This window comes from Diorhabda sublineata, chromosome X (assembly GCF_026230105.1).
Source record: "Diorhabda sublineata isolate icDioSubl1.1 chromosome X, icDioSubl1.1, whole genome shotgun sequence".
Taxonomy (NCBI): domain Eukaryota; kingdom Metazoa; phylum Arthropoda; class Insecta; order Coleoptera; family Chrysomelidae; genus Diorhabda; species Diorhabda sublineata.
The window spans coordinates 3,262,631-3,276,777 of NC_079485.1; the positions used below are offsets into that span (position 1 = coordinate 3,262,631).

The following is a 14,147-nucleotide window of genomic DNA, read 5'->3' on the forward strand; positions in this document are numbered from 1 at the left end:
AGTAGTAGAAAATAAAATTGGAGGGAGAAAATATTCAAATAAAAACTGTAACTTATATAATTTAAAATTAAAGTGTCAAATAAATTGAGTTAAGAGCTACAACAAAGACATCAATAATGATTAGATTTCAACACTGAACGGGCGAAGATCCACACACACATAACTGAAAAAAACTCCGTCAAAGATAGGAAATGAAATCCGGACCGCCGGATTCTTAAACTGCTACTCTACCTACAGACCTATCATCTCTATTATTTTTGAATGACATTTATTGCTGATGTTTTCTACATATAATTATTTTTACGTGAAGCCATTGACCACAATTGTCAAAAGTTAAATGGAATAAAAATATTTTTATAAAATAATGTATTTTCTTCCATTAGCGTAGGTTTTTAAGTAAGTCCAGAAGTACGAAGATTCAGAGAAAAAAGTGACACAAACTTTAATGAACAAATAAAACAAAAATCAATTGTTTTTATTATACAAAAATCTTTTTATGTTATTATACTGTTGGTTATAATTAGAAGACTGATATCTAGGTGAATAAACTATTCATGCACACAATTTTATGATTCTGTTGTTTATTACCAATTTCGGAACAATAAATCTAAAATTAATACGTAGAATATATACACACATAAAAGTTTCATGAGCTGCTTTTTTGGAACTATAAGAAAAGGGTCAGCTACGTATGCAGATATTATTCGCAAACATTACGTTCGGGGTCAATGTAAATTATAACTAAAGTTCTGTTGAAAATTGATGTATGATGATTCATAAAGTTGCCTTTATTATTTTTAGCAAATTCAATAATCGAAAGAATTACTTTTAATTGGTTAATTATGATTAAGGACTTATTAGTATTACATTCGCTACGTGGAGTAAAGAATAATTTCTTCGTCTCCAAAATTAATTGTGGATTTACTAAGAAACGTGTTCGCCCTCTTCATTGATGAGTGATAGAGGGCCACAACGTTATATAATTTCCTTGACCGTACTGGGAATCTTTTCTTAGGCATATTGTACCATTTCTTTTATAGTAGACAGGAGCAAACTATGTTTTATTGTCAAGAAGAATACAATTTCATAAAAAATAGTAGACAGACAGAGAGTAAACAAATATTACATTTTCGATAAATGTTAGCTGCATTCTTTAATTTTAGTAAAAATGTACGTAAAAATTATAAACATTGATAATTAGTATACATTAATGGGTATATACAAAAAGAAAATAAATAAAATTTATTCATTAGAAATCATGTTTGGAAGAAAGCCGAATTAAAAATATACACAATAGTTTTAATTTTATCCCGCAATTGAGGAAGTAAATTATTTTGGAGGTTCGTATAGAAACTGTGTCCAAATTTAACAGATAGAAATGTCTTATCGAATGCCCAATAAAAAAATACTCATTTTTCGAGTTATATTTGATATTATGAGGGTTTTTATTCTGCGGTCGTGGGGAGATAATTTAATCAAAATATGAGTAGATTTTATTCACTAAAACGACAAGAAAATAAGTCAAAATAAAAGGGCCGTCATGGCCCTAAATGATAGGTGAGTTATACTATACTCAATATTTATTAGTGACAAATTTTGCATTTTTATTAATATTTTTTTTCTAAATTTTTGGTGATGATGTATACAAATAACAAAAAATTGTACAATTAAACTATTATCAAATTATTTACAAACTATTAAATATCTAGGAATATATTCCAAAGTTTACAACAAATGGCTAGAATACAAAATAAACTTTAATGGTAAAATCAAACATGTCAACAAACATATATATATCTAAAATGAATTATATTCGAAGGGGTGCATTTTTTAATCTGTATAGTTAATATCACGAAACAAATTACCATAAATGAATAAAATATCACACTTATCCAAAATAAAGTTCTGTTGATTGTTATACTTTGGCACATATCATCATATTTGTATATCATGAAACCAAGAAGAAGGCCGGAAACACCTCCCACGCAGTGTGCTTCCCATGATATAACTGGTTCCTTCTTGGAGTAAATGTGAACAATGTTGTATATAATATCGAAAAGAACTAATACTCCCAAGGCAGCGAGTCTGTAGATTTTATAATTTACTCTTGAATAATTCTAAAAATAATTTTTTTAGTAAGTGTTTTGAATCATTTTCTCTAGAAATATCTCTTCACATTATATTTTTCTAATTGAAATAAGAGAATTTTTATAAATTGAGGATACCCCAATTGATGCAAATAAACTAGATTCATAACAACTTGTTCAACTACATGAAATGTTTGTTAGAAAACATGATAATTAATTAGCTAACAGAATACAAGAAAAGTTTTGCACGAAGAACAATTTCGAACAGGTAGTTTCAAAGTTTCAACAAGGACAGGTGAAATTGTATATATATATATATATATATATATATATATATATATATATATATATATATATATATATATATATATGGGGTGAGGATTGACAGAGACCTAAAGATCTATTATTCTCCTCCACGGTATCTGAAATTAGTAAATTTAATTCCTGATCGATGAATGAATTTTAACGCCACCCGAAGTTGAGTGGGTGGACGAATGTTTCCTCTTTGAAATCACAGTATCTTCGGTCGTCTCTTTCCATAAGTTTGAGTTTCTTGAGGTAGCCATTCATGCGATAATGTCCTGTTAAGACCACTATTAAATTTTTAGTGCATATTGAATCTGGTTCATGCATTTTTTAGCTCTATTATGCCATCCCATTAGTCTTTTTTCTTCGTTACTTTTTTAATTTCTTATTTCTTCAATATTGTATCGGTATCAGTTATTTAATTTCCTTCTACTCCAGTGTGCCCTGTTACTCACAATAGGATAACTGTATTATTACTGCCAGGGCCGGATTAAGATTTATAAGGCCTGGGGCTAAAATAATGACGGGGCCCCCTTAAGGAATTCGGAAACCCGGAAAAACTCACAAAATAATATCAATACGTTAGATTTGTGGTATCAACACATCAAAAAATATAGAATGATTTCCAAATGATGGGGTCCTCTTGGACCTGGGGCCCGGGGCTATAGCCCCCCCAAGCACCTAGCTTAATCCTGCCCTGATTACTGCTACTGATTGTTAATGTTTATGGGAATCAGTTTAACATGAGGAAAGCACAAAACATGTACATTTGGAACTGGAAAATGGAAGAGGTAAACAAAAATAAACGTAATTTAAAAGAAAAGATCATGCTGATTTTTATTAAAAAATACCAGGGGTATAGACAGATCTAGAGCCTCGCTAACGTATTTCGAAACAGCTTGGTTGTTAGAGCAACACGATGAAAAAATTCTAGAGAAGTATAGAGAAGATAGGCAACAAAAAGAAATAAAACGGCGAAAAAATGGAAAAATTGAAATATCAATAAAATATTTAGAAGTGCCCTGGAAAGGAAAATAATGAAGTATAGAATATTGTCGATATTTCAATACTAAACCGATATCTAATTAATATCAATTAATTTTCTAGCAATTTTTTGTAAACTGGTTTAAGAATTCTTATTAAGTCATCAACAAAACATATTTTGTTTAAGATAGCAGAAAAATTTCAAGATCTAGAATCCAAAAACAATAAATAAATGGTTTATTTGTTTCATAATGGGTATTGAAATCATGTGTGGAGGTAATTTTATTTGTTCTTAGCTGGTTTTATTTCCAGATATCGCAAATAATTAATGTATGCTGGAGGATTAGCAATATACGTTATTTTATTTGCAAATCAGGACAACTAATACTTACTAAGATAATATCGGGAATATTGGATATTAAGAGGGCATAGACACCGGCCGATGCCCCTATCACAAGATCAGGATGAACACATGAGGCTCCTAGAACACCTGTAAATCCTCCTAGGAAATAAAGAATCAGAACCCTGATATGTCCTTGACGTTTTTCTAATAGTACAGCGAAAATACATTGTATTATTATATTAAGCACGAAATGGTACCAACCATCATGAATAAGCATATAAGTAAAGAACCTCCATAACTCTATACGTTTGTCTGGTTCAAATCTCAATGCTTTTTGGAGATTCGCAGTTGCAAAGACATGTATCAGGAGCTGAAATAAAAAAGGTGTGAAATAAAATAACATTTTCACATTTCAATTCAACACTAATGTTCATAGAACAAAAATTTGTGTCCAAGAATTTTCGAAAATCTAATGGCCAGATTTTCAAGCGATAATTTTCCTTTTTACTTAATTTATTTTAAGTAGATATTTGTTTGAATACAACTTGTACAACCTGTACAACTAATTCTATCAACTGTTGGTGAGTTCCATGGACACGAAACCAAATATTTTGCGAAGAAAATAAATTAATAGTGAAAGTAAATGCTTTAAAAATGAAATCAATTTCAGAATATCAGAACAAGCTGGAAATTTCATTCATTCGGAATGGTAATTAGTCAATATTATCAAAATTGCAACACGATTTATAAGGCAAAAAGAAGTAAACAAAAATCTTTCAAAAGCGAATAATATCGGTTATAAAATATTCTATAAACAAGTCTTACGTAAAGGTTATACTAACAATTTACATTAATATGAGTTACGTTGTTGTATCAAAATCTTGTAGGTTATTTTTAGACCTCCTGTGGATTTACATATATAAATATACATATTTCTCATGAAATGTGGGTGAAGCATGTAAATTGGTTTAATAACACGAAAAAAATTCTATTATGATTCCTTCTCATTTTGTTGTGTAATATTTTATTGTCCAAAATATCTTTTAGATTCTAGTTTATTTACTAATAATTACGTGAAAACCCAAATGTATGATGGACCGTATTTTTCGGTACAGTTTCTAGCTGGGAGTCTTATTTATAAAGGTGTTTTAAATTTTCACAATACCTGAATTAGACTAACAATCAAAATACCAAAAGGAGTGTTTTTTAAACAAAACCATTTCTTTCTAAATTTGGGACTTATTTGATAAGGCACCAGAAATTTTTCTTCCTCCGCTGAATATTCGGGTGTTGTAGCAGAGCTTGATGCATAATTGTTATTTGACTTATCACTCATTCTTCATGTCTTATAGTTTTATGTATATATATAGTCCCTGAAAAAAATTAGCAATTGTTAATTATGACAATTCACTCATTATATTTTCAATCCCTTTATTTTCATTTAAAAAAATTCATCTGCTTTCTGTTAATCGAAATAGATCGAAACCCTTTTTCTTAGGTAAAGCAGATATGTGAGTGAATCTGTTCCACAGAAAATCTTCTATCATTCCTAAAACAACATTGCTTCAAATTAATAGCATAGTAAATATTTTATACTTATTCAACCAATTTCCAAGTTCATCAATCGAAATAGTAATTTATTATTACATTATATTGTTACCTATTGGTGCCTACAATAGAAACAAAAATTTAAGAAAATCACGCCTCAGCACCTTTGAGGATTGACCCCAACGCAAATTTACTTACAATGGATGCGTCATGGATCCAGTTCTATGATGTAGATACCAAAAAAGTAGTCAGGAGTGACAACAACGAGGTTCGTAACCACCGAAAAAATTCAAGATAGAACCTTCAGTCTGTCAGCTATATTTTGGTACGCTGAAAGCGTAATTTACCAACAAAAGGGAACTACAGTTACAGGTGATTCTTACGCCAATTTACTACAAAATTACATTAGGTAACAGCCGCAATAGCTCACACAGGCTTCGACTTAGAAGAGCATCCGTTGTTTTCTTTGGATGGGAACCCCAGCAATTGCCAGCTGTTTCCAAAACCTAAAGAACACTTGCGTAGTAAACGATCTTCTTAAATTTGCGGTAAATCAATGCTTTGAACAATCGATGTTTTGTGTAGGAACTTATGTTAACTTTAATAAAGTCTATATTGGACAATTTTTGATTGTTAGTGGGTCATGGACGGAGCCTTGTACGAAGAGGTTCCAGTGACATGAAGCATTTATTATTGAATCATCTTCCGGCAACACTTCGACTTAATCTTTGATAGAGTAGATAGAAGCGCTATCACCATCACTCGATCTAATAGTATTAAATGTCTTCTTGTGGAAATATATGTAAGTACTACATATGAACAACATAATGAACAAATCACTAGATTTACCTTTTGAAAAATGACGGTTGAGATTAGTTCCATCAATTTTAAAATATTGTATTATTTAAGATCAGTTTATTGGAAATACGTTAGGACAATTGTCCCAGCAAATGAAAGGGAATGAGACAGGGATGGGTTATGTCGCCAATTATATTTAACATTTTAATAGGTTGGATAATGAGGAAAACAGAGGATAAATAAAAGGTCAGAAATCAACTGGAAGCTATTTGAAAAACTGGAGGACCTTGAATTCGCGGATGAAATATGTCTATTAACAACAAATAGAAATCACTTGCACCAGTTGGACTGAACATAAACAGCAAAAAAACGAAGACATCACGATACAGAAAAACCAATAATGAAAGCGCCATTTATATAAAACGAAAGGAGGTACAGAAAAACACGTCAAAAGAAGAATAGACTTGGCGCAAAAGATAAGTCACTGTATAAAATATTGTCTTTAACAAGTTTCTTAAGAACAACAAAACTAAGACTGTTCCAGACCATTGTAATGATAACCTTAACTGAAGAAAAAAATAGACGTAACGATTACGAAGCGACAATTACCAGCAATAAACATAACCAGACAAGGCGGACCTGTATGAACGTAGAGAAGAACTATCGATAAAGAACTGATAGCTTAATATGGAAATACGTTACAGAACTAGCCCTAAACAGAAGAACCCTCGTCAATAAACACAACACGACGCATTAGAATAGCAACTTAGTTTTACGTTTTACCATAGATGCTGAAACACCAACAGGTGTCCTTTGCTCCACGGGGAGCTAAATGACGATACAAGAAGCTTTTTTGAGCTTCACGCAGATCGAAATATTGCGCCAAACAACATAAAAAATAATAGACGAAACGATCGGCAAACAGTACATCTGTGCTATTCCCATAATTATTTTCAAACAACTAAATTTCCTCGTTTTTTTGATAATTTTGAAAATTTCACATGTTCAGATTCCTCCTTATCATTGTTTATATTTTGGGAAATTTGCGGATGTCTTGATTTCCACAACATATTTTTTTTAATAATCAATCATTGCAATACATATTTGTATCTATTCCATTGTATATAAACAAGACACTCAAAAATAACTGTACTGGGGCTTTCCAATAAAGATTTGCACGCTTTTCTTTTGACGCCAGAGAAAAAAGTGATACGAAAGCTGCAATCCGTGTGCCGAACGACTTGGATTTGTGACTAAAGACGGTTGTAGACCCATTCAAATTAGTGTTTGTATTTCAGCATAATATTTAGGTCTCTATGAAGCTTTAAGTTAATGTGTGGTTTTTCAACCAAATCTATTGTATGGCGTACAATGCATGCTCCTTCCCAAATAATTAACATGGGAATATTAATGTATTAGTAGGAATTTCCATTGGAGTATTTCCATTGTTATTCGATATTCAATCGGAGTCAAATAAGAGAAAATAACAATAAAGTATTTTTGGCCAGATATTTGTTCCTAACTGGGGTTAGTTAGTTATAAATTAACGCACGAAAATAAAGTACCTAATAAAAATAAAAAGTTTCGTAGGATAAGTTTGAAATTTCCGAAATGCAACGATAGGAAATTCTGATAAAAATCTTCAGGATCCGCATCCAGTTGATAGGTGATCTATCTGACCCAGGATAATAGTTTCCGAAAAGCTTTTATAATATCGTTTTGAGATAAGTCCATTAGTATTCAATTTTTTCAGTATTACTTGTCTTTTATTTTATCTTTAGTGAGTTTCAACTTTTAATTAGAGTAATACAATACAGATACAATAGATATTATGCCCCGTTCACTTCTTTTATGTAATTTGAATAACAAATGTGTTTCGATTACCTTTAGTAATATTACAAACAAAAGTTTGTAATCTTATCACGCATGTTGTAACCTAAGTAGCCTTTAAACTACAATAAAGACTAAAAATATTTCGATGCATTCAAGTGCAAAAATTTGAACGTTGGTTGGTGACTAAAACACTTAATTGATTGACACCTACCTTCAATTTAGATAGAAATTAAAACAAATTTACAAATCAACCTCGACACGTTACAGTCTTGACTTAATGGTTTATAAACATGATAAAATATTGGTCATCTTTTGTCCTTCCTTAATTATCGCTATTAGTAACAGTGACTAGACATAAACAAATTCATAATTAGGAATAAAATCAAACAGAGAATAAAAAACACTTTAACTTATTTCAGATATCAGAATCATTAGAATTTATATGCTAATTATATGTATATTTCTGGGCGTTTCAAGTTAATTATTGTCTTGACGTTAACCTTGAAATACCTCGACGTATTTCATCACTTTTGTAGATAGTTTTTCGTTGGAGCACCGTTTATTTATTTTCAATGAATAAAACTAGATCTTGCCAATATTGGCACGACTAATAATAATGTATTTAAAATTTTGGATCTATTAAATTTATAAACTTCGTTTAAACCAGTTTATTTTCGTGTACCCAAAAATAATCATAACTAGGAAAAGATTGGTTGATGTCACTTAGAACGAAGAGGTTGTTAAGCACGTTAAATTTAGAACCAAATGGAACGCATTCTGAAAATTCAAAAGAACGACATATATTATTTTTGTTATGACTTATTTTAAAAAATAAGTTTCAGATATCAAAGAATACAAGGCAAGTATAAATATCTCTATCTATCTACCTCGTTAAATTGAAAAAAGTTTTTATTCAAAATATTAGAGAAAGTTTATAAAGAAAACAATATATTTCACAAAATATATGATATCTATGAAAAATTTTTCATTTTTCCACATTTTTATTTGTTATTAATATTTATTCTATATCAAAAGGGTTTGTTTGACTATCAGCTGATTTTGGATCCTAACCCATAACGGTATTCAGATCACAATTTCCCAACGTGACGTCCAATTTTCGGTGAAAATTAAATATTTAAAACATGATCTAGAAGAACTTATGATTTTTATTACTTCTTTGTAAGAGACATTTTCAATTTGTACAAAAATTGTTAAAAAAATTATAGAAATCTCCCCGTGAACACAACATTAGATTGTACATACAATTTTGAAAATTGAACGGGATGTTTGTTTTGGAGAGACCGTATAATTCAGTAGCACATTTTATGTTCCACCATATTACTTTAAACCAACAGCAATAAAAATTATTTTTAGATTCAATTACGTAAAAGATTTTACGTTATGCAATTATTTTTAATTACTTCACTTTCAATTACAACTACATTGTTTTTTTTTTCATAAACTATTATATTATACATATAATGTACAAATACAAAATACAGCAATAACGCATATCATATCTCACTCCCAATAAAATTAATTGCATTATTTATTTTTTTAAATGTTCTATTAAAATTAAATAACCTACCTTTCAAAATCACCTATCTACGATCACTTTCGATCAGTGAATGACCAATTATGTTATCGAATTAATTTGATATGGGTATGATATTAAAAAAAATAAACGTTTCAGCATATTTTATTACATTCCTTTCTGCACTTTGCTTCTATATTTGTTAGTGAGTGAATCTCGCGAAACAATTTTGAGATTATTAAATACCTCAAATCCATTAACTCAAAAAAGATATTCCCAAGATACTATTCATTAAAATAGCCACAAAAATCCCACATAGGCAATTTAATGCCTGGACATAAGTCCAGTATTAACATCAAAAACTCGAAAATACCTTACCTAAGAACTTATAAACTAAATAAAGTTGTAATATATTGTCGTGCATTTTGCGACATTGGTGTTCAATACTATTGATCAGTTTGCTTGATCCCAATATCCTAATGGGAGAACAAGAGCGATTTATGAAAATTTATTTCGGTACCATTCAGAATAATAACTTTAAATTATATGCAATAAATTACATTTTATATTTATTCGTTATATATTAGTTTTAATCCAATTATTTATAATTTTGTCAATTATGATTATGGCTATCATATAACTATTTTTCTCATCTTTTTGTACCATTATATGGTATTAATTTGTAAGCTTTTATTGCTTGTGTTGATAGTTTGTCGTTCATATTCTTATATCGTATAATAAGGATCATTTTTACTTAGGTGTTTCCTTAGACTATTTCCTTGAACAAACATTCTGTTTTTATTGTGCTTATGTAAACTTATTTGTTCGATAATACAAAATCATCAATAAAGAAAAGAATGTTTGCGTTTCCAGAGTGTCGATTCTGCTCTTTCATTTGCTGTGAATTTTATTAATATAGAAACTGTCTAAATATAGGAGACTGCTATAACTATTTGAAGAAATCTATAAATAAATTTTCTATCGCACATTCTTGTCATTCAAAGAAAATTTCAGTTGTCCAAATTGTATTCGATCAATCAGATAACGATTGCGAAGCAAAACATATAATTAGAAAATGTACATACAGAAATGTCTAAATTCTATAAAAAAAAACCAAAAGTTCTATTTATATTCAGATCCTTTGTTCCCAGCATATATATCCTTCTAACCAGAACATTTTCTAAGTACCTAAACTTAGTTGATAAGACTAAAACAAACCAAAATGAAAACATCTGTCTGTATTACATTAATGCGAATTAACTGTCCTTCCTTGCATTCACACGGCGCATAGGGTGTGACAAATAACGCGTGAAAATGTTTCCTGACAAAAAAAAAACATTCAATAGTTTTACCAGATGTTTAAACGCAGGGGCGGTAAGAAGGGATGGTTAAGGGCGTGTTAATAGTTTTCAGTAATTATAAATGCGGTTAATGGTATTTAATTTTCTCAAAATCTTGGAAACGAAATAGGAGGAAAATGAGCAAAATGGTCTTAAAAACTGGACAAAAAGTTTTTGTTATTTTTTCGTTCTAAAGCTCTTTATTTCAAAATATTGAAACGTTTGAAACAAAATCAAACTGATCTGTTTCAGGTTTCTGATTTTTGAATATTAGGAAAATATCGTGAGAACGATATACCACCAGGTAACGTTATGTTGGCAGCATTTCCTGGAAATGTATCTATGAAAGATGTGGTCTAAATCTCGAAAGAAACTATTGAAATAGAATTTTTGTGATCATTAGTGTTAGAATTATCATATTCAAATTATATTTACTTAATATATTTATATACTACTTAATGAATCTTCTAAAAATTTCGTCCTTAAAATAATTTTCACTTGGGCATCATTACAAAGATCCAGTCATTTTTAACATGTATGTATATAAATAATTATTCGGAACGCAAGTTTTTGGACATAAAATTGATCCAACAAGTTGAAAATTATCATTTTTTGTAATTTTACCTAAAATTTAAAGTAAAGAAATATTCTTATTTATATACTACCACAAATTAATGAAAAATCAAGGTAATACATATTCCGTCTCTGAATTTTATCTAAACTGATATATAGAACGTTTTATTAAAAAAAATAAATAATTTGATCCATTTTTTTATCACTAACTGCTTTAACGCGGTATATTAAATTAAATAAAAAAAGAATCAACGATATACATTTAAATGGTACATATTTTTTTTAATTTATCACAGAAAAAAAATATATAGAATAATATTTGACTTACCTAAACAAATAATATTTCAACCTTCCGTATCCATTCACGCTTCATGGGTTAATACACATCGTTGAGGTGTGTGAAACAAAAAATTGCGCGAAAATTTTTTCAGAGAGAGGCAACTACCACATGATACGCTCTCCTCTATACTACAAAGTCTGTAGCGTACACATCAGTCGAAAGTGAAAACAGAGACCAGATCAACCAGCCAAAGGGAAATTTTCCAATTTTCCGCGGGCATCGGCCACGTCGTGCGCTTTCCCTGATACTGAAAATATTTGTTACGGTTGTTATAGCAACGGTGCGATTCGTCCCGCTGAAGCGGACTGAACCAAAAGCGTTTGAAACTACTGAAAGTCAATGAGAGGATGTTGATCTCTTTGGGAACTACGAAGGATGTTTCTTATCGGGACGTAATGATCACAATGTCGCTTTTCCCTTTACTTCTTTGTCTAGAAGTCGGAATTTATTTTTAGGTGATAAATTACATATTGAATTCGTGCTATCAATCTATTTATTTATATTTTTTCTTGTGGAATATTTTTGTTTGAATTTAAAACTGATGTAGATCTCAAGAAATACCGAGTTAATTTTAAAGACATACAAAAATGTTTTTGTTTATACTTTATTGAATAAACCATTATGTTCATAATAGAAGACGACGTATTTATAATATGTTTATGAACGGTTTATATTTAATTTCATTGGGTTGACTGAAATAAGTAATTTCATTATTATTACTAAATTTTCTAGAAAAGTTGGACGTTCATTCCGTAAATATTTCATGGATGTATATCAATTTCCTAGAATAATAATTGTTTTTTACTATAATTTTATTCCATTAATATTAAATATGTGTGTATATGCCATCTCTTGTCCCAGTATCAAACAAAAGTTCTATCGAGACAATATTCAATTGAAATGGTTGAATGCAATAAGATAATTTAACGAGAGATGGCGCAGCTAGTAGTGCTTGTTTTTATGAAATGATTAGGAAATTCTGTAAAATGTGTGATATGAATACTTTAATTTTTTGTAAAATAATTTTGATATTAATTTATGTAGCAACTAGGTATTAAAAATATGTACGTAGCTACAAAACTGATAATTATAAATAATGGAATAGTGTATGTGATGGAGTAATCATAAATTTGGAATATATTCATTTTTAGTGAGCTAAAATATACGTAGAACCGAGGGAATAGTAATACATAACATGTTTGCTACAATTGCAAGATATTATATGCAAAATATTCAATATTATAACGAAACCAATTAACTCGTTTATCAAGCTTAATTTATGCAGTCAAAATTAGAACTGAATTAAAATTAACATTCAACTAAATTTTCTTGTTGCTAATTTTTTGGTTTATACATTAAATTGGGACTTATTATAAATTACCAAAAGAAATTCCCTGTTTCGGTCCTTTTTGTTATGCAAATGTGGAAAACTTCTGACACTGTCTATCAGTTTTAAAAATAAAGCACCACGGCAGAAAGCGGCGCAATAACGCGAATAATATTTCTATAACCAAAGAACAAGGAAGTTGTAAACAAAACAATACCACGAACACAGACTAACCCATAGAACATGAGTACATTCTGTGGACAGACCTAACGTATTCTGTGCTCATAACCTCACAAAATGAAGGAATTAAACTAAGAAGGTAGAAGTTTTAGTTTAATTTTTATTTACTGTTAATTTTCTGCATGAACTACAAGTACCATTTCAGTGGCTTTCAACAAGTAATTTAATTTGTCAGTTTTATAGTAGTTTTTAATTTTGGCTGCGTAAACCAAGCTTCAATTAGGTAAACTAAAGACAATATCTCCTATGAAATATCTTGCTAGCATTGCTAAAAATTAACAATATGAATGTTCACTGACGAAGTTCTTTGAAAATAGAATCCTATATAAGAATTGACTAAGTACACACCATTCACGTTTTCAAATGTTTCATTTAGACCCCATTGGTACCCAGAATCTGATACTGTTTTAAAAATTCTTTATTCCAAAGAGGCTTAATAGCATCGTGTTTGATTTGTTTAGAATGTAATTCTATAGAAACTTTCTATAACATATTTGGCATATATAGGAATCAGAGCTGTAAGGGTAAATTTAAATTATATTAGGTACCATTAATAATAATATAATTAATGAACCAAAATGTAAATAACAAACTGCTTTAGAACTTGAATAAAATATTTACATCAGACTTTTACTAGTGTATTCACCAAATACCTATTAATGATTTGTATATAGGTAGTTTTCAATTTATGCAAGAATTATTTGTTTTTAGAGAATTAATTGAAATCTTGAAAAATGAAAACACGATTGAGACTCAGAACCAGTGTATCCAACTAAGTCTTCTCTGAGAAGTGAAATTTTCTAAAACAATTATCACTATTTCCTAAACATTCTTTTCAGTATTTTCTAGTAATTTGTTCCTTTGTTTTAGTGTTATTTCTTGTCACTATTTAAT

General features: G+C 29.6%; 1 protein-coding gene across 8 annotated transcripts; it reads right to left on the minus strand.

Moving 5' to 3' along the window:
• Positions 1 to 417: 417 nt before the first annotated feature.
• LOC130451784 (protein rhomboid) lies at positions 418 to 12,092 on the minus strand. 8 transcript variants are annotated; one of them, XM_056791035.1, is made up of 6 exons: positions 11,675 to 12,009; positions 5,467 to 5,774; positions 4,886 to 5,390; positions 3,982 to 4,090; positions 3,770 to 3,879; positions 1,732 to 2,117 (listed from the first exon to the last, which is right to left on the minus strand). In XM_056791035.1, exons 3-6 carry the CDS (start codon positions 5,054 to 5,056, stop codon positions 1,779 to 1,781), a joined length of 729 nt encoding a protein of 242 aa, XP_056647013.1. In that variant the 5' UTR covers positions 5,057 to 5,390; positions 5,467 to 5,774; positions 11,675 to 12,009; the 3' UTR covers positions 1,732 to 1,778. The 8 variants fall into 8 exon arrangements, with proteins under 8 accessions (XP_056647010.1, XP_056647013.1, XP_056647009.1 ...); XM_056791031.1 differs by having other exon boundaries at positions 3,770 to 4,090; positions 4,886 to 5,093; positions 5,463 to 5,598; positions 5,652 to 5,774; positions 11,675 to 12,005; XM_056791034.1 differs by lacking the exon at positions 5,467 to 5,774 and having other exon boundaries at positions 4,886 to 5,093; positions 11,675 to 12,008.
• Positions 12,093 to 14,147: the final 2,055 nt, after the last annotated feature.

Coding starts and splice junctions, on each gene's coding strand:
- LOC130451784 (XM_056791032.1), bottom strand. CDS start 5,056: ATGAGTGATAAGTCAAATAACAATTATGCATCAAGCTCTGCTACAACA. Junction 4,091..4,885: donor TGATTGTTAGTCTAATTCAG/GTATTGTGAAAA, acceptor TTTTTATTTCAG/CTCCTGATACATGTCTTTGC. Junction 2,118..3,769: donor ATATTCCCGATATTATCTTA/GTAAGTATTAGT, acceptor AATTATTTTTAG/AATTATTCAAGAGTAAATTA.